The following is a 19,315-nucleotide window of genomic DNA, read 5'->3' as shown; positions in this document are numbered from 1 at the left end:
TACTTTATACACAGTATGTTTGTCACAATAAATGTGTGATTATTTATCCAGAATGTAAACAGTGGAGATAATCATATTGGTATTAAAGAGGAGTATAAAGAGGAGGATGAGGAGTATGGTGTGTTGGAGGAGTGTTCAGAAGGACACAAGGATATGATGGAGCCACCCAATGCCAGGAACCCACCAGAAAGATGTCCCCGTCCTCTGTGTTCCAGGGATTCCACACAAGAAGATCACACTATCCCTCCTAATGATCAGGTAGGTGGAGTTGAGGGTCTGGAACATAAAGTCATTGAACACTCTGACATGTGGAGACAATGTGTGGACTCTACTAGGTATGATCTTTGGGTTCAGGTTGACCATGAGTTTGACCCAAACCCAAGTTATTTGCAACTTGCAAATTTGGCCAGTTTGCCTGCCTGTCTAATTTCCAACTGCTGAAGTCCAAAGTAATTCAATTAATGGTGTTATAGCTGTCAACAATAAATGTTCACTTCCCTCTCAGGGTTATGGTTGCCAGGATTCTAGCAGCCTCTGGCGTCCTCAATGATGCCGTGCAAACCAGCCTCCGACATCTCAGTAATCGATGCTGCGTGAACCACACAGACTCTTTGGTTGCTAAGACACAGTCGCCTAACATCATTGGTTATGGTGAATGCGCTGTCCAGGATTCTAGCAACTAATAATGGGGTAACCCATTTGTTATGGAGTAGCAACAGAAGATCACATGTCAAAAGGAGAAGAGGAACACACACCAGGAGAAAGCCGGATCTAGTGTATGATGAATAGGCTTCAGTTTGTCTTCTCCTAAGCAATGCCCCTCTAACATGTTTCGCCCTCTCAAAGGCTTAATCATTGGGCTCTCAGCCCTTTAGAACCTAGCACCTGGCAGTGTCTGGAGTCATCAGATAGATACACTGGGGCTTAGATCTGCGTTTTTTTTATGTGGGTCACAAGGAGAAGTCCACTGTTGCGTGAGTTGAGATGTTTATCACAGCAAATCATCGGGGTGTCATTCATTGTGATTGACTTGGATCTTCTTCATTAGATGATATTATTAGAGTTAGATTTACTTTGTGGGACTTTTTTGGGGTGATGGGGTGCTATGTACAATAATCAGAGATGTTATTTTCTGCCATTCTGTTGGTTTAGGGTGAAGATCTGATAAAGATGAAAGTTGAGGGTGAAGTTCAAGAGATGTATGTGAGGGATGATCAGCAATATACGGAGGAGGCTTGGATGACCAGGATATTTAAAGAGGAGGACACTCCTACAGAGATCAGCACAGGTGAGCCACAATATATTCTTCTGTTATCTCTGTCCTTTAATGGGCCAGTAAGAGGTCCTGCTGGTTGTAGCTCCACCCCAGGTTGATGCCCAGTTTGTGGGCTTTCCTTTAGCACTGAAACCACCTCCCTTCCATTCTGCAGCCCTGTACCTGCTCAATCTTTCCTCTGCTGCCTTATTTGTATTGATCAGGAGAGAAGAGAGGAAGAGGAGGCGCTTCCAGTTCCTCTCTTCTCCCCTGATCTATTCACACAGAGCTGGTCCTGCTCCTAAGGATGGCTGTCACCACCATCATGCCTACCCCAGAGACCTTGTTATCAGACTTTGATTCCATTTATACTATATGATATATGTATTAATCATGTGCTGTTGCCATATGCACCCGAGCCATTATCCATCATAGACTTGTATATTTGTGAAATTTATACTCCATTAACTATTCCCCCCCCCCCCCCTTTTTTGAATTGGAGTTTATATACCCCTGTATAGGGAGAGAGTATCAGTGAGTGCTACCTTAAAATGCAATAGACTGAAGGTATATATATGTATATATATACATATATATAGCCAATTATACTATAAAGCTGCTGATACACCAGAAAAGGTAACCAAGAAAAACCTCCAGCAATACATGTATATCAGGAAAAAAATTGGTGCAGCGCTAAATCATAGCACACGTTAATACACACAATATCGTACTGCTTCAAACATATGTGGATACGTGATATACCCTAAAAGGTGATTATTAGTGATAGGATTAGTTCAATATGGTTGTGTGGATCATAGAAAGATCACAATTCCAAGTGAGTGGACGTTCTGATCCGGGAGTGACAGCTGGTGCAAATCAAACAAATGGGTGAAAAACGCACTCACCAGAAGTGCGTTTAAAAAACACAATATTTAATCCTGCGTCACCAGGCCATAGATAGGTCATCAGATCTCGGTTCAGGTACACTCACGAATCACCATCCAAGCTCCACAGAAAAAGGTCACCAGGGTCTGCTACCAGGTATCCTCATCAGGGTCATCTTTTCTCCAGATGGGCACTGCGAATGATAGCACTCACACGGAGTGCCCAATAAGAGACCACATGGCATGATACTGCTTAAGGTACCTTTATTCAAGGACAGTGGGTACCATAGCGAATTTTCAAAAAATTCCAAAAAAGTTACTGACCATGTACAGCTGTATAGCCCTTATCCCTATGACTACGTGCATCGCACGAAACGCGTCAGGGGGGGGGGGCTGCAGCAACTGGACATCCAATCACCGCTGGTGACTATCCTGAATACATGGTCAGTAACTTTTTGGGAATTTTTTGAAAATTCGCTATTGTACCCACTGTCCTTGAATAAAGGTACCTTAAGCAGTATCACGCTATGTGGTCTCTTATTGGGCACTCCATGTGAGTGCTATCATTCGCAGTGCCCATCCGGAGAAAAGATGACCCTGATGGTGATACCTGGTAGCAGACCCTGGTGACCTTTTTCTGTGGAGCTTGGATGGTGATTCGTGAGTGTACCTGACCCGAGATCTGATGACCTATCTATGGCCTGGTGACGCAGGATTAATTAATGCATATTTTAAACGCACTTCTGGTGAGTGCGTTTTTCACCCATTTGTTTGATTTGCACCAGCTGTCACTCCCGGATCAGAACGTCCACTCACTTGGAATTGTGATCTTTCTATGATCCACACAACCATATTGAACTAATCCTATCACTAATAATCACCTTTTAGGTGATATCACGTATCCACATATGTTTGAAGCAGTACGATATTGTGTGTATTAACGCGTGTTATGATTTAGCGCTGCACCAATTTTTTTCCTTATATACCCGTGAACCAGAACTTCTCTCCCATGCCTTCTTTGTATTGCAAAACCTTTCCAGTAGAAGAACTGTAATAGGATTGAGACCAGACCCAGCCGCCAGCTATTCCAGGGAGAGAAACTAGTCTAGCAGCTGTCGACTTATGTTGTTTTGAATGTTGACATATGGAGACTATTAGTCTTCACAAAATCACAAGCCAGCGACTACACTAGTCTCCCTTGGAAAACTGAGCCCAGACCTGACTACCAGCTCTATCTGTTAGAGAGACTAGTGTAGTAGCTGGCATGTGTTTTGTCAGCTTGTGTTTTTTGTAAATGACAGCGATCTTGGCCAGCTGCTGTCATTTTACAACAATACAAGCTGACAGTTGCTACTCCGCTCCACCTTCCATGAAGCAGTAGGATGAGTCTTGGCTTATTCTCAGGTCTTAAATAGGAAATAGTTGAGGATGAACTGGAACAGTGAAAAATACCTTGTGCTTTGTGTCTCTTGGGGAATTTAACCACTTGACCTCCAGAGGATTTACCCCCCTTAATGACCAGGCCTAGTTTTGCTACTCGGCGCTGCACTAATTCAACTGATAATTGCGCGGTCATGCAATGCTGCACCCAAACAAAATTTACGTCCTTTTTTTAACACAAATAGAGCTTTCTTTCGGTGGTATTTGATCACCTGTGCGCTTTTTATTTTTCACGCTATAAACAAAAAAAGGCCAAAAATTTTGAGGAAAAACAATATTTTTTACTTTCAGCTATAAAAAATATATAGTAAACTCAAAGTTGGTTATAAATTTAGGCCAAAATGTATTCTGCTCCATGTTTTTGGTAAAAAAAATCCCAATAAGTGTATATTGATTGCTTTGTGTGAAAGTTATAGCGTCTACAAACTATGGGATAGATACTGCAATTTACAAAAAAATTTTTGCTATAGAGCGCTGCGCTAGTTTAACGGACAATTGCGCGGTCATGCAATACGGTACATAAATGGAATTTGCATCCTTTTTTTACCACAAATTGAGCTTTCTTTCGATGGTATTTGATCGCTGTGCGGTTTTTATTTTTTGCGCTATAAAAAAAAAGGCTGACAATTTTGAGGAAAAAAACAATATTTTGGACTCGCCGCCGATCGCCGGGACATAGCCAGTAAGGACCGGCTGTGACCCGGCGACTGACATCCGTGGCTGTGATCAGCGGGACAGGTAGGGCGGCGGCGCGCCCCCTACCTGTTTTCAAAACACACGTTTTAAAACGTGCTTTTGCCCAGCCGTGCCGCCCTGCCGCCGTATTTCTACAGTGGCTGGGCGGCATGTGGTTAACAAGCTTTAATATCTCTGATAACACTGTTCAACAAATTTTTATTTTTTGCCAGTTTTGGAAACAAAAGGATCCATTTCTTAATGAATTTCACATTCTGAGTTCAAATATAACAATGAAATTTGTCAATTGGCTCTAGTTTTTCTGTAAACGGAAAGTTTTCTACTATAGGCGTAATGACTACATAATGCACAATAATTATATAGATAGATGTCTTTCCACAAATATAAAGCAAGTGATATTGACTACATAACAAAGCCTAAATGGCATAATATATTGCATAGGATTACCAAGAAAAATTATAGCCATAAACTAAGTTGAATCATTTTAATACTTAGGATTCTCACTAGTTTTGTCTTCAGTTTGTGTTGGTTTTGCTTCTCTTGGCTTTTCTCTTGTATTCGAGGAAAGGGCTATCTCTTACAACTGTCCAGCAATAGTCAGCAAGCATTGATGGGCTCCATTTACCTTGATATCTTCTTTCCATAGCTGCAATGTCTTGATGGAAGCGCTCTCCGTGTTCATCACTCACTGCTCCACAGTTTGGTGGGAAAAAATCCAGATGCGAATGTAGAAAATGAATTTTTAGAGACATGTTTTTAGAGAATTTTTAGAGACATTTTTAGAGACTCTCCAAATCATTGGCACAGCGAAAGGCATAGATGCCTTTTTTCCATTCAACCATTGCTCCAGTGCCGTCCCACAAGAATTGCAGCATATATGTGGTGCCCAGCTCTTGTCCTGGTCTCCTATCTTGCAGCCAAAATACAAGTTGTAGGCTTTCTTAATCATTCCTGTTATCCTCCTTTTTTCTGAGATAAAAGTTATGTCACCGCAGATATAGCAGAAATTATCTGCTTTATTCACACAAGTTCGAGGCATTACTGAGTAGCCTATATAAGCATAAAACGAAATGTAAAGACGCTGTCGAACTACAAACAGCTACAGATACTGCAGCTTCTATGCAGTGAAGTGATGCAATTAAAGGCTAATATTGCATCATCTCAGTATACATGCAATTTTCTATTGGTCACCAGTATCAATTGTACAATATGCAGCTGAAGTTGCATCATAATTTTGAATGGCTTACGTCATTAGATGGGTGAATATATCATGGAAACTAGAGCCAATCAACATTTTTTAGGGTCATTTTTGTTTTCAGCACCCCAAAATTATGTAAGATTAGCTAATTTTATGCCCAAAACTTTTTACCTGTTGAACAGTGTAATACTTCTTTTAGGTGAACTCACCCTCTCATGTTGATTGTTTATGGTTTTGTATTTTTTCCAGGATCTGCCATCGAGATACTCTCCAAGGATCATCTCCCTTTATCTCCAGGGTGTAAAATGGAAGAGGAGGACATCACCCCAGATTGTCTTTTCTCCTACCCAATGACTTCAAAGATCAATGATGGCTTTCACAGTGCGGATAGACCATTGAACCCCTCTGACTCCGAGCAGCTTAATCTCATGAGGGATGGTGCCAGAATCAAGAGCGAAAATAATTTTTCTTATCCTGAATATGAGGAAAGTGTTAGTTCTGAATTAAGTCGCCAGCAAAGCTCAGACGAGCTCTATACCTGTTCTGAGTGTGGGCATTGTTCACAGAAATCAGGACTCGCTCTTCATTACAATTCTCTTACAAAGGAGAGGTCCTATTCCTGCCCCGAGTGTGGGAAAGATTTTTCAGAGACCTCCCATTTTCACACAGAGAGGTTTCAAATAGGTGACAAGCCGTTTTCCTGCCCTGAGTGTGGGAAATGTTTTTCAGGGAAGGCCTACCTTATGGTACATCTGAGGTCTCACACAGGGGAGAGGCCTTTTTCCTGCCCTGAGTGTGGGAAAGGGTTTTCACGGAAGTCCATTCTCAACATGCATCGCAGGTCTCACACGGGGGACAGGCCTTACGCCTGCCCTGAGTGCGGGAAATGTTTTTTACAGAAAAAACATCTTAACACACATCAGAAGTCTCACACGGGTGAAAAGCCACATTCCTGCCTTGAGTGCGGGAAATGTTTTTCAGAGAAGTCACCTCTCCGTAGACATCAGAGGATTCACACAGGGGAGAGGCCATATTCCTGCCCTGAGTGCTGGAAATGTTTTGCACAGAAATCAGACCTTGATAGACATCAAAGATCTCACCGAGGGGAGAAGCCGTATTCCTGCTCTGAGTGCGGGAAATGTTTTTCAGAGAAGTCCAGCCTTAACAAACATCAGAGAACACACTTGGGTGAGAAGCCCTATTCCTGCCCCGAGTGCGGGAAATGTTTTGCACAGAAATCAGATGTGGGTAGACATCAAAGGTCTCACAGAGGGGAGAAGCCGTTTTCCTGCCCTGTGTGCTGGAAATGTTTTTCACAGAAGGCCAATCTTTACAAACATCAGCGATCTCACATAGCGGCGAAGTTGTAGTTCAGTTGTGCGGGAAATGTTTTAAACAGAAGTTTTACTGTCCCTTTCCGAATATCAGAGATTTTTACACAGGGAAAAATCCACATTCCTGCCCTGTGTGCAGGAAATTTCTTTCCCACAAACTCCATCCTTTTTTAGTTATTAAAAATCCCGTACAAGTCATGAGGTTTCCTGAGTGCGGGAAATGTTTTCTTTATGAGTCCTATTTTGCTGTACATCAGAGATCTCACACTGGGAGGGAGCACAGCTTCGTATACACCTCAGAAAACTCTGATCTTTCTATTGTAAGCAGCGCTTCATAGGCTCACCGGCAAAGTTCTGTCTTGCATATTCTGCGAGGAATGTGGAACAGGGGAAATGTTACTACTAGATAAGTTCCTCCTGCAGTGTATTCTGATCTCCCCTGCTCTTCATTAGAACCATCAAAGGCTAAGATATTGCTTCTGGATGAAGAGGAAGGGAGACCATGCCAAACAACAGAATGGACAATTTCAGTGCTGGAGTTGTGCTAATAGTCTGTATATACTTGGAGTGCCACCTGCTGGCTGAAAATGGGTTATATGACATTTTCAGATGTAACTCTTCCTATTTACATACAATTAAAAAATAATGATTAAAGTCCTTCAGGGTGCAACACAAACTTACTGAATTGCAATAATCAGAATTCCATGTCTAGGTTTGTCTTTTTCCTGGCCATTGCTACCTACGAAGGAATATTGCTGCATTGTACCAGTACTTCATTCACAAAGACCCGATTCGCACTAATGCGGTGCGGGAAATGCAGCGAATCCTGTGTGTTTCCTGCACCACAATGCGATCTGGTACAGGTGTCATTGTTAAACTAACGACACCCCGAAACATCGCAACACGTAGTGCGATTACCAGAATTCGCATCGCATGGATGTGAATGCCCATGCGAAGCGAAGCAGGTGCGGGGAAAAAAAGGGTCCTGCACCTTTTTTGGTGTGGATGCAATGCGATTTGAGACATACAAAATGTATGCCTCAAATCGCACCGCACAAACATCGCATGCGATGCGATTCCTGTGTGAATTACATGCGTTGTTTTACAAGTGTGAACTTAGGCTACGGGTCACCAGCTTACAATCTGATATCCCATATCCATAAAATGAGTCTGTAGATGCAGTAAAGCATGCATGTTATACTCCCTTTTGGAACCTAAGGGGTTAATCCTCCACACTGTGTAAAATGGCTGTTTGATCCTGTCTTCTCTGATTCTCCCCTTCTTCCAGTGCCCCCTCTTATCTCCTGATGAGATATAGCATGTGAAGTCACTCTGCACATGCTACGTTTGGTGTGTATTGCTAGAGACATTTTTTGTTTTCTTAGGAGAGTGCATGTGATCAGCACAGGGCCAACTAGCACTGTCCAGACAGAGGTCAGGGGTTCTGTATCTTCCTAGAGCAGAATGAAAACTCCTCTTACAAGCTTTAACCAGTGCTCTGCTGGACACTGATATTGCATTTCCATGTTCTGTGTACTGTGGGAGACCAGATGTGTATACTGCAAATGGGAATTCTTGGCTTTCTCCAACAATGGCTTTCTTCTTGCCACTCTTCCATACAGGCAGATTTCTGCAGCGCACGACTAATAGCTGTCCTGTGGACAGATTCTCCCCCCTGAGCTGTGGATCTCTGCAGCTCCTCCAGAGTTCCCATGGGCCTCTTGGCTGCTTCTCTGATGAATGCTCTCCTTGCCCAGCCTGTCAGTATAGGTGGTCGGCCATGTCTTGGTAGGTTTGCAGTTGTGCCGTACTCTTTCCATTTTCAGATGATGGATTGAACAGTCCTCTGTGAGATGGTCAAAGCTTGGGAGAGGTTTTTTTTATAACCTAACCCTGCTTTAACCACTTGCCTACCGGGCACTTCTACCCCCTTCCTGCCTACCGGGCACTTCTACCCCCTTCCTGCCTACAGGACACTTCTACCCCCTTCCTGCCTACAGGGCGCTTCTACACCCTTCCTGCCTACCGGGCGCTTCTACCCCCTTCCTGCCTACAGGGCACTTCTACCCCCTTCCTGCCTACCGGACACTTCTACCCCCTTCCTGCCTACCGGGCGCTTCTACCCCCTTCCTGCCTACAGGGCACTTCTACCCCCTACCTGCCTACCGGGCACTTCTACCCCCTTCCTGCCTACCGGACACTTCTACCCCCTTCCTGCCTACAGGACACTTCTACCCCCTACCTGCCTACAGGCACTTCTACCCCCTTCCTGCCTACAGGGCACTTCTACCCCCTTCCTGCCTACCGGGCACTTCTACCCCCTTCCTGCCTACCGGGCACTTCTACCCCCTTCCTGCCTACAGGACACTTCTACCCCCTTCCTGCCTACAGGGCACTTCTACACCCTTCCTGCCTACCGGGCACTTCTACCCCCTTCCTGCCTACAGGGCACTTCTACCCCCTTCCTGCCTACCAGGCACTTCTACACCCTTCCTGCCTACAGGACACTTATACCCCCTTCCTGCCTACAGGACACTTCTACCCCCTTCCTGCCTACAGGGCACTTCTACCCCCTTCCTGCCTACCAGGCACTTCTACCCCCTTCCTGCCTACAGGACACTTCTACCCCCTTCCTGCCTACAGGACACTTCTACCCCCTTCCTGCCTACAGGACACTTCTACCCCCTTCCCGCCTACAGGGCGCTTCTACCCCCTTCCCGCCTACCGGACACTTCTACCCCCTTCCCGCCTACCGGACACTTCTACCCCCTTCCCGCCTACCGGACACTTCTACCCCCTTCCCGCCTACAGGGCACTTCTACCCCCTTCCTGCCTACAGGACACTTCTACCCCCTTCCTGCCTACAGGACACTTCTACCCCCTTCCTGCCTACAGGGCACCTCTACCCCCTTCCTGCCTACAGGACACTTCTACCCCCTTCCTGCCTACAGGGCACTTCTACCCCCTTCCTGCCTACAGGGCACTTCTACCCCCTTCCTGCCTACAGGGCACTTCTACCCCCTTCCCGCCTACAGGGCACTTGTACCCCCTTCCTGCCCAGGCCAATTTTCAGCTTTTAGCGCTGTTGCACTTTGAATGACAATTGCGCGGTCATGCAACACTATATATAAAAAAAAAGTTTTTGGACAAAATGTGATTGATTATACTCGTGAGCCAAAATGTGATACTCCCCTTAACGTGATGAGTAAATAACTAGAATCATATATAACTAATGGTGCATCAGCACTTTACACACTACTCATTATCTGTGCCAAAACATAAGCATAAAACATGATATGTATCTACTTATACATATACGTGCCGCGCTCCATAATAAACTGAACAACTCATATACTAGTGATAATACAAACAATAACGTGAACAAAATAAATGTGCTTCAAGCAAGTGCAACATATAGTGCATATCAAAAAATAATGTTCATCCAATCTTTAAACCGGTTTTATAAACAGTCCTCTTTATACTTCTATAATATTTCAGTGACAAGTGAGGTGTATTGTGCCACACTCCCCGTGCTCTGTGGATAGGTGTGCGCTCACCTCCTTGTTAGCCAGACAAGCTGGCTAAACACACTTTTTTGTCCTCACAGGACAAGGTGGGGGTCTTTACTTTATATGCGTGTCTCCATCCATATTATGGGTTGCCTTATTTCTGCCACCAGAGGTCTCCTTCCTTCCACACTTTAGCCTCAATAGGTTTCTTTAGGGGTGGTTAAGATGATCTTTCCTCCTCCAGCACTAGTCCTCGCACGCCCGTCCTATAACGGGCTATAAGCGGGAGAGGGAGCAACCAGAGGCCGGAGGACATGAGTGGTTCGGGCCGTACCAGGACTTCGCTTACCTAGTCAGAAGACAGCTGAGGACGGGCGTGCGAGGACTAGTGCTGGAGGAGGAAAGATCATCTTGTCTGGCTAACAAGGAGGTGAGCGCACACCTATCCACAGAGCACGGGGAGTGTGGCACAATACACCTCACTTGTCACTGAAATATTATAGAAGTATAAAGAGGACTGTTTATAAAACCGGTTTAAAGATTGGATGAACATTATTTTTTGATATGCACTATATGTTGCACTTGCTTGAAGCACATTTATTTTGTTCACGTTATTGTTTGTATTATCACTAGTATATGAGTTGTTCAGTTCATTATGGAGCGCAGCACGTATATGTATAAGTAGATACATATCATGTTTTAAAAAAAAGTTTTTATTGTTTTTGTGAGACAGTTTTCTTTTGGTGGTATTTAATCACCACTGGGGGGGGGGGGGGTTATTTTTGCTACAACTAAAAAAGACAGAAAATTTTGAAAAAAAAAGGTTTTTCTTAGTTTCTCTTATAAAATGTTGTAAATAAGTATTTTTTCTCTTTCACTGATGTGCGCTAATGAGCCTACACTGATAGGTGGCACTGAGGAGGAGGCACTGATGGGCATTGACAGGTATCACTGAAAGGCAGCATTCATATATGGCACTGATAGGCAGCACTGAATGGTACTGTTAGGGCACTGATAGGTGGTACTAATTGGAACTGTTACTGCACTGATAGGCAGCACTCACTGGCACTGATAGGCAGCACTGACGGCATTGATAGTTGGCACTGAAAGGCAGCTCTAATGGGCACTGGTATGTGCCAATTATGGGCACTGACAGGTGACACTGATGGGGCTACACTGATGATCAGTGCCCTTGACGATCAGCGTACATGTCTTCTCTGAGGAAAGAAGCTTACTGGCTCTATTCTCCCCACGCGCTGTCAGCATGAGGAGAGGACTGCTGATAACCAGCATTTGACGTCATATGACGTCCTCCTAAAACAAGAGAACCGCCACCCTTCCGTCATTTCCTTATATGGCAGATGGGAGGTAGTTAAACTTCTCCACAACTTTATCCCTGACCTGTCTGATGTGTTCCTTGGCCATCATGATGCTGCTTGTTCTCTAACAAACCTCTGAGGGCTTCCCAGAACAGCTGGATTTATACTGCGATTACATGACACACAGGTGCACTCTATTTACTAATTAGGTAACTTCTGAAGGCAGTTGGTTCCACTAGATTTTAGTTAGGGGTATCAGAGTAAAGGGGGCTGAATACAAATGCACGCCACACTTTTCACAGATTTACTTGTAAAAAATGTGGAAAACTATTTCTCATTTTCCTTCCACCTCACAATTATGTGCCGCTTTGTGTTGGTCTTTCACATCAAAACCCCGTAAAAAAAACATTGAGGGTTTTGGTTGTCACATGACAACATGGGGGACATTTCAAGGTGGAGGAAGACTTTTTCAAGGCACTGTAGATGTAAGCGTTCACTACAACTACCACTTGAAGACAAGCATTACAAATTAATCTCTGCTACAAAATGGCGTGAAGAATCCTGTCATTTCACATGTGATGGATGATTCCTGCAGACCTATTGCGGTTTATTAGGGCTCTTTCACACTGACAGCTGGAAAGCAGTAAAAACAGGTGGCTTAGCTATGGTTTTACTGCCTACCAGATTCCTAGCATTACAGCCTGATGGGGCTGTACACGTGCTGCAATGCTATTGCTGAAACAATTTGAACTGGGGTTGTAGAATTCGACAGATGGCACCACCTGTCAAACTCACCCATTGAGGTCAATGGGGCCATACAGCAACCATGAGCCAAATGTTTGGTGAACAGTTATGCTACAGTCCCACAAATAAAAAAAAGTTGAAAGAAAACCTAATAAACAGGCAGAAATAACACATCGTGAATGCCTGCCGGCTACTGCTAAACCACCCTCTGAAAGGTGATCTGCCTCAGATCACTCTTCAGAAGGCCTTAAAGTGGTGATAAGCCTCAGACATTAAATCTGAACAAAACAGGATTTTTCTTTTTTACTCAACCTAAAATCCCTTTCTCCGAGTTCCTTGATGGACACAGTCGCTCTTCTTTATTCATGGCCAAACAGGGTTTTACAGTACCACCTACAGGAGTAGGACACTAGACAGAAAACAACTGGGCACCTCCTATGGGTAGTCCTCTCTGGGCAATACACCCCCCTCTCTGCTATAGGCAAGCCAGTTAGTCACAAGGAAAAAAACTTCCAACAGAGGGGTGGGTGCTGTGTCCATCAATGAACTCGGAGAAAGGGATTTTACGGAGATTAACAAAAAATCCCGTTTTCTCTTGCGTTCATTGATGAACACAGCCTCTCTTCTTTATTTATGACCAAACAAGGACGTCCCCAAGCAGTGCCCCAATAAGGGGTGGGCAAACCAACCAAATGAGAAAACCCAGAGCAACATACCAACTCTCCAAACCACCATAAAGGAGCGCCCGAGAGTCCTAAACAGCTGCCTGCAAAACCTTGGCCAAAACTAGCATCTGAAGGCACCAACACATCGACTATAAAATGTAGTAAACGTGTGCACAGACAACCAGTCACCACCTTGAAACCTGAGAAGCAGACGCTTGATGTTGGAGGTGCTGACCACCCTGATGGAGTGCACCAAGGTGGTTAGCACCTCCTTATGCACTCTACCAGGGTGGTTAGCACCTCCTGTTGCACTCTACCAGGGTGGTTAGCACCTCCTGTTGCACTCTACCAGGGTGGTTAGCACCTCCTGTTGCACTCTACCAGGGTGGTTAGCACCTCCTGTTGCACTCTACCAGGGTGGTTAGCACCTCCTGTTGCACTCTACCAGGTTGGTTAGCACCCTGATGGAGTGCACCTTAACAAGGAAGGGAGGTTCCCACCCCTTAATGGCATAAGCCTGTACTATCATCTGCCAAATCCGACAGGATATTTTGGCAGAAGAGGCCACCATGCCTTTCCTCAGACCATCTGTGAGCACAAAGAGAGAATCGGACCAATGGAAGGTGGCTGCCGCAGAGAGGTACACTCAAATGACCCATATCCAGAGAGTGCAGAGCCACCGCCTTCGGGTGTGACAGCCAGACATTCAGGTGCAGGTCAGACACCACCTTCAGAAGAAAAGAAGGGGACAGCCGAAGCACCACCTTATCCCTGTGCAAAATCAAATAAGAAGCCTTACAAGACAAAGCTACCGATTCTGACACCTGCCAAGCAGAAGTAATTGAGGCTAGGAAGGCAACTTTCTGGGAGAGCGTAAACAAGGGAGTATCCCAAATGCTCTTGAAAGGAGGTTTCTGAAGAACCGACAACACTAGATTCAATTCCCATGGTAGCAATGGAGAGCGCATGGGGGGCACCATGTGACAAACCCCTGGATAAAGGTGTGAGTCAAGGAATGCATGGCCAAGGGAAACAGACTTGAAAGCATGGTTTGCCGACCAACACTTGGACCCTCTGAAGCACCACAGCTGAGATGGGAATTTTTGGAGAAAAGTGGAGCTGCATCAAGGGACACATCACAAATGTACTTTAATCCCTGGACCAACTTGTCCCCAAGTTCCACATGCACCTGGGGCACCTAACTAGAAGTCAAGGCTTATCCCAGACCCTTGGCCCATTCCGTCAGTGTCTAGGACACCAAGGCTGTTGCCTACACAGACCGAAGTGCAGGCCCTGCAATGGTGAATATAGAACGGGCCACTGCCTTAGCCCTGTGGTTCACAGGATCTTTAAAAGAGGGAGATTACTCCACCAGGATAATCATGACCTTGTTAGTTCTGGAAATGTGGGTTCCACCGCAGGAGGAGCAGAAGAAAACCCATTCAAAGGGGTAACGTACAGTGAAGCATTTAGGAAGTACAAACAGTTGCTTTGGATGACCCCAGTCCTTGTAGACAAATTTGTCAAAATATGTGGAGTAAGGGAAAACCTTAGTGGCCTGACTTCAGGTGGAGGTCTGACATCACCTTCAGAAGAAAAGAAGGGGACAGCCGAAACACCACCTTATCCCTGTGCAAAATCAAATAAGAAGCCTTACAAGACAAAGCTACCGATTCTGACACCAGCCAAGCAGAAGTAATTGAGGCTAGGAATGCAACTTTCTGAGAGAGCTTAAACAAGGGAGTATCCCAAATGCTCTTGAAAGGAGGCTTCTGAAGAACCAACAACACTAGATTCAATTCCCATGGTAGCAATGGAGAGCGCATGGGAGGCACCATGTGACAAACCCCTGGATAAAGGTGTGAGTCAAGGAATGCATGGCCAAGGGAAACAGACTTGAAAGTCTGGTTCGCTGACCAACACTTGGACCCACTGAAGCACCACAGCTGAGATGGGAATTTTTGGAGAGAAGTGGAGCTGCATCAAGGGACACATCACAAATGTACTGTAATCCCTAGACCAACTGGTCCCCAAGTTCCACATACACCTTGGGCACCTAACTAGAAGTCAAGGCTTGTCCCAGAACCTTGGCCCATTCCATCAGTCTCTGGGACACCAAGGGCATTGACAACACAGACCGAAGCACTGGCCCGCAATGATGAATATAGAACAGGCCACTGCCTTAGCCCTGTGGTTCACAGGATCCTTAAAAGAGGAGATTACTCCACCAGGATCACCATGACCTTGTTAGTTCTGGAAATGGGACTTCCATCACAGGAGGAGCAGAAGAAAACCCATTCAAAGGGGTAATGTACAGTGAAGCATTTAGGAAGTACAAACAATTGCTTTGGATGACCCCAGTCCTTGTAGACAAATTTGTCAAAATATGTGGAGTAAGGGAAAACTTTAGTGGCCTGAGCCGGTTTATAAATACTAAAAGGGACGGGGACCTCAGATGTCCCAGCAGGGTGCTCAATTTTAGGGTTTCATGTACATAATAAATAAGCACAGCAGCTAACGCTTTTTGCTGTGCAACTACAGAGGCAGAGGACCCGTCTTCTTCATCCCAGGAATTAGGAGACGCATCATCAGGATCCACAGCAAACGCAGAGCCTGCAGAAGCAGAGTTTGACCTAGGCTCAGAACAGTTAGAGGATAAGGGTGATGGCAGGGGGGCTCTTCTTGCTTGCTTTGTGCCTGACCACCACCTCCATTCAAGAGACGAATGACTCCAGGACAGCTGTCAGTGCATCTACAGGAACTGAGGTGCCCGCTACCTGCAGGAGGGGCTCTGGAGGGGCAACATGCTCTTTAGACTCCATATGGACCAGTGCAACCAGGTGGGCACTGCTGCAAAAGGATCCCCTAAAAAGGGTATCATGCCAGAAGAGACCACCCCAAGCTACCCTAATAGGGATATAGAAAGAGAACCCCCAGGAAGCACTTGCCACCAGAATATCAAGCTGCAGAGGTTGCGTGCATGTCGCTGCCCACCATGTCCCTGCACAGAGCCATGCCAGGAGTTCCTGAGACCATCCTCACACCCTCAGATCCTGAGGGAAGTAATATGGCCACCGTCATTGGCTAAAGCGGCAGATCTCCCCTAAGCAGCACTACAATGTCCCTTAGCCCAGGAGTCCCCCAGATGCCCAAAGGCCAAACCGGGATGAAGGAAGGGGGGACAAGCTCAGAGGAAACAACAGGAAGGGGATCAGACACTACCAAGCCCTTACCTGCATACATGCAGAACACCGCCCTGAGCCTTCGACCCCCAACTGTGGCTGGCAGTGTCCTCACCACCGAGCCACCTGTGATGCTGCTATGAGGGGTAGGTTGGGGTGGAGGGTGGGTGAGAAGGGACCCCACAGGACCGACTACCCCAGGGATCAACCATGCCCCACACTGTGTCTGGGGAAGGAAGGGGGATGTAGCTATTTACTGATCCAGTGGTGCATGCAGGTTAGGCTCCCATGATAGATCCTCCCCTCCACTGAAGTGGGGGGCTCTCAGCCAGGGTAACATTGTGACTGGGACTATAGGCACCCAGTCATATGTGTCCATGAGATGTTTAACTCCCTGGTCCAGGATGGGGCTGTGCTGCGGCTGACCCAGTGTTGAGCTTGTTGGCCAGACTGGGGTGACCACTAGATCTAGATTATCCAACCCACTGCTCAGCCCAGGAAAAAAGAAAAGCTATGGAGCCACAGGTTCCGGCAGGGGACTAGGTCCATACTCCTGATGACACTAGGCAGAAAAACTGGCCTATAGCAGAAAGGGGGTTTTATGCCCAGAAAAGTCTATCCAAAGAAGATGCCAAGTTTTTTTTCTTCCTAGTGTCCTCCACCTGTAGATGGCACTATAAAGCCATTTGGTCATGAATAAGAAGAGAGGTGGTGTCTGTCAATGAACGCAAGAGTGAGAACATATTTCTGTAGTGTTTACTTGCCTCTCCTGAAAGCGCTTAGGGGTTGATTCATTAAAACTGGAGCACTCAGAACCTGCTGCAGCTGTGTAGCCAATCAGCTTCTAACTTCAGCTTTTTCAATTAGGCTTTGACAATAAAACCTGGAAGCTGATTGGTTTCTATGCGGAGTTATACCAGATTTTGCACACTCCAGCATTAGTAAATAAGCCCCTAAGTGTCATCTCTCTCTCTGCTGTCTAGTTCCTCTGTTATCAGCATGAGTCACTTCTGACAAGTTTTCCTGACACCAAGAGAAATAAGGTGACGGGATTGAGCTGCAGCACACAGCCTGTAACTGACAGTCTCAGCCTGTTGCTTTTTTAAAGTGTATGTATGTGGGGGAGGGTCTTATGTACATCACTAATATCTCCATGTGTCATCACAGAGCACTATGTATACCACTAATATCCCCACGTGTCATGACAGAGCACTATGTACACCACCGATATCTCCATGTGTCACCACAGAGCACTATGTACACCACCAATATCTCCATGTGTCACCACAGAGCACTATGTACACCACCAATATCTCCATGTGTCACCAGAGCACTATGTACACCAACAATATCACCATGTGTCACCACAGAGCACTATGTACACCACTTATATCACCATGTGTCATCACAGAGCACTATGTACACCACTTATATCACCATGTGTCACCACAGAGCACTATGTACACCACTTGTATCACCATGTGTCATCACAGAGCACTATGTACACCACTTATATCACCATGTGTCACCACAGAGCACTATGTACACCACTTATATCACCATGTGTCATCACAGAGCACTATGTACACCTCTTATATCACCATGTGTCATTACAGAGCACTATGTACACCACTTGTATCACCATGTGTCACCACAGAGCACTATGTACACCACTTGTGTCACCACAGAGCACTATGTACACCACCAATATCTCCATGTGTCACCACAGAGCACTATGTACACCACCAATATCACCATGTGTCACCACAGAGCACTATGTACACCACTTATATCACCATGTGTCATCACAGAGCACTATGTACACCAACATTATCACCATGTGTCATCACAGAGCACTATGTACACCACTAATATCACCATGTGTCACCACAGAGCACTATGTACACCACCAATATCACCATGTGTCCTCACAGAGCCTTATGTCCACCACTAATATCACCATGTGTCATCACAGAGCACTATGTACACCACTAATATCACCATGTGTCATCACAGAGCACTATGTACACCACTAATATCACCATGTGTCATCACAGAGCACTATGTACACCACTTATATCAGCATGTGTCATCACAGAGCACTATGTACACCACCGATATCGCCATGTGTCACCACAGAGCACTATGTACACCACCGATATCTACATGTGTCACCACAGAGCATTATGTACACCACCGATATCTCCATGTGTCACCACAGAGCACTATGTACACCACCGATATCACCATGTGTCATCACAGAGCACTATGTACACCAACAATATCACCATGTGTCATCACAGAGCACTATGTACACCACCAATATCTCCATGTGTCACCACAGAGCACTATGTACACCACCAATATCTCCATGTGTCACCACAGCGCACTGTGTACACCACCAATATCACCATGTGTCATCACAGAGCACTATGTACACCACTTATATCCTAACATGTCATCACAGAGCACTATGTACAACACTAATATCCCAATGTGACATCACAGAGCACTATGTACACCACTATTAAACCCATAAGTTTTTTTTCACTGCCATACTTATGTATACCCTACCCCTAGGGACATTGCCAATGCTCAGACTTCCACCCCACCTAGCCTCCCTCCCATGATAACCCCCTCAACACTCCCCTCCTCTGACCTCACAACTGCCCAGACCCCCACCCCACTCAACATCCCGCACACTAAAACCCCCCAACACTCCACTCCTTCGACCTTGCTACCACTGAAGAGGTCACTAAGGTCTTCTCCGAAGCCCGCCTCACCACCTGCCCCCTTGACCCTGTCCCCACACAACTATTACGGTCACCCTCCTCCTCCATCCTACGCTCCCTCACCCACATCTTCAATCTCTCCCTCTCTACTGGTGCATTCCCCTCCCCCCTAAAGCACACGCACATCACCCCCATACTCAAAAAACCCTCCCTGGACCCCACCAACCTGAACCTTAGACCCATCTCCTTGCTGCCATTTACATCCAAACCCCTCGAGCGCTTAGTCTATAATCGCCTAAACTCCCACCTCAACGATAACAACCTCCTTGATCCACTACAGTCTGCCTTCCGTTCCCT

At 45.8% G+C, this 19,315-nt stretch overlaps 1 protein-coding gene across 1 annotated transcript in view; it reads left to right on the top strand.

The window, feature by feature from the left end:
• The window catches only part of LOC149460819 (uncharacterized), a 107,219-nt gene that overhangs the window by 29,221 nt on the left and 58,683 nt on the right, over positions 1–19,315 (top strand). Inside the window, exons 8-10 of the mRNA XM_089679255.1 lie at positions 52–258; positions 1,153–1,288; positions 5,723–6,734. Coding sequence (XP_089535381.1) covers positions 52–258; positions 1,153–1,288; positions 5,723–6,734 — 1,355 coding nt within the window. The remainder of the gene's footprint in view (positions 1–51; positions 259–1,152; positions 1,289–5,722; positions 6,735–19,315) is intronic.

This window comes from Staurois parvus, unplaced genomic scaffold, assembly GCF_062004578.1.
Source record: "Staurois parvus isolate SC_StPar_1 unplaced genomic scaffold, SC_StPar_1.0 ptg000221l, whole genome shotgun sequence".
NCBI classification, from domain to species: domain Eukaryota; kingdom Metazoa; phylum Chordata; class Amphibia; order Anura; family Ranidae; genus Staurois; species Staurois parvus.
The sequence above is the reverse complement of the archived record's forward strand: the minus strand, read 5'-3'. Positions and strand labels throughout refer to the sequence as shown.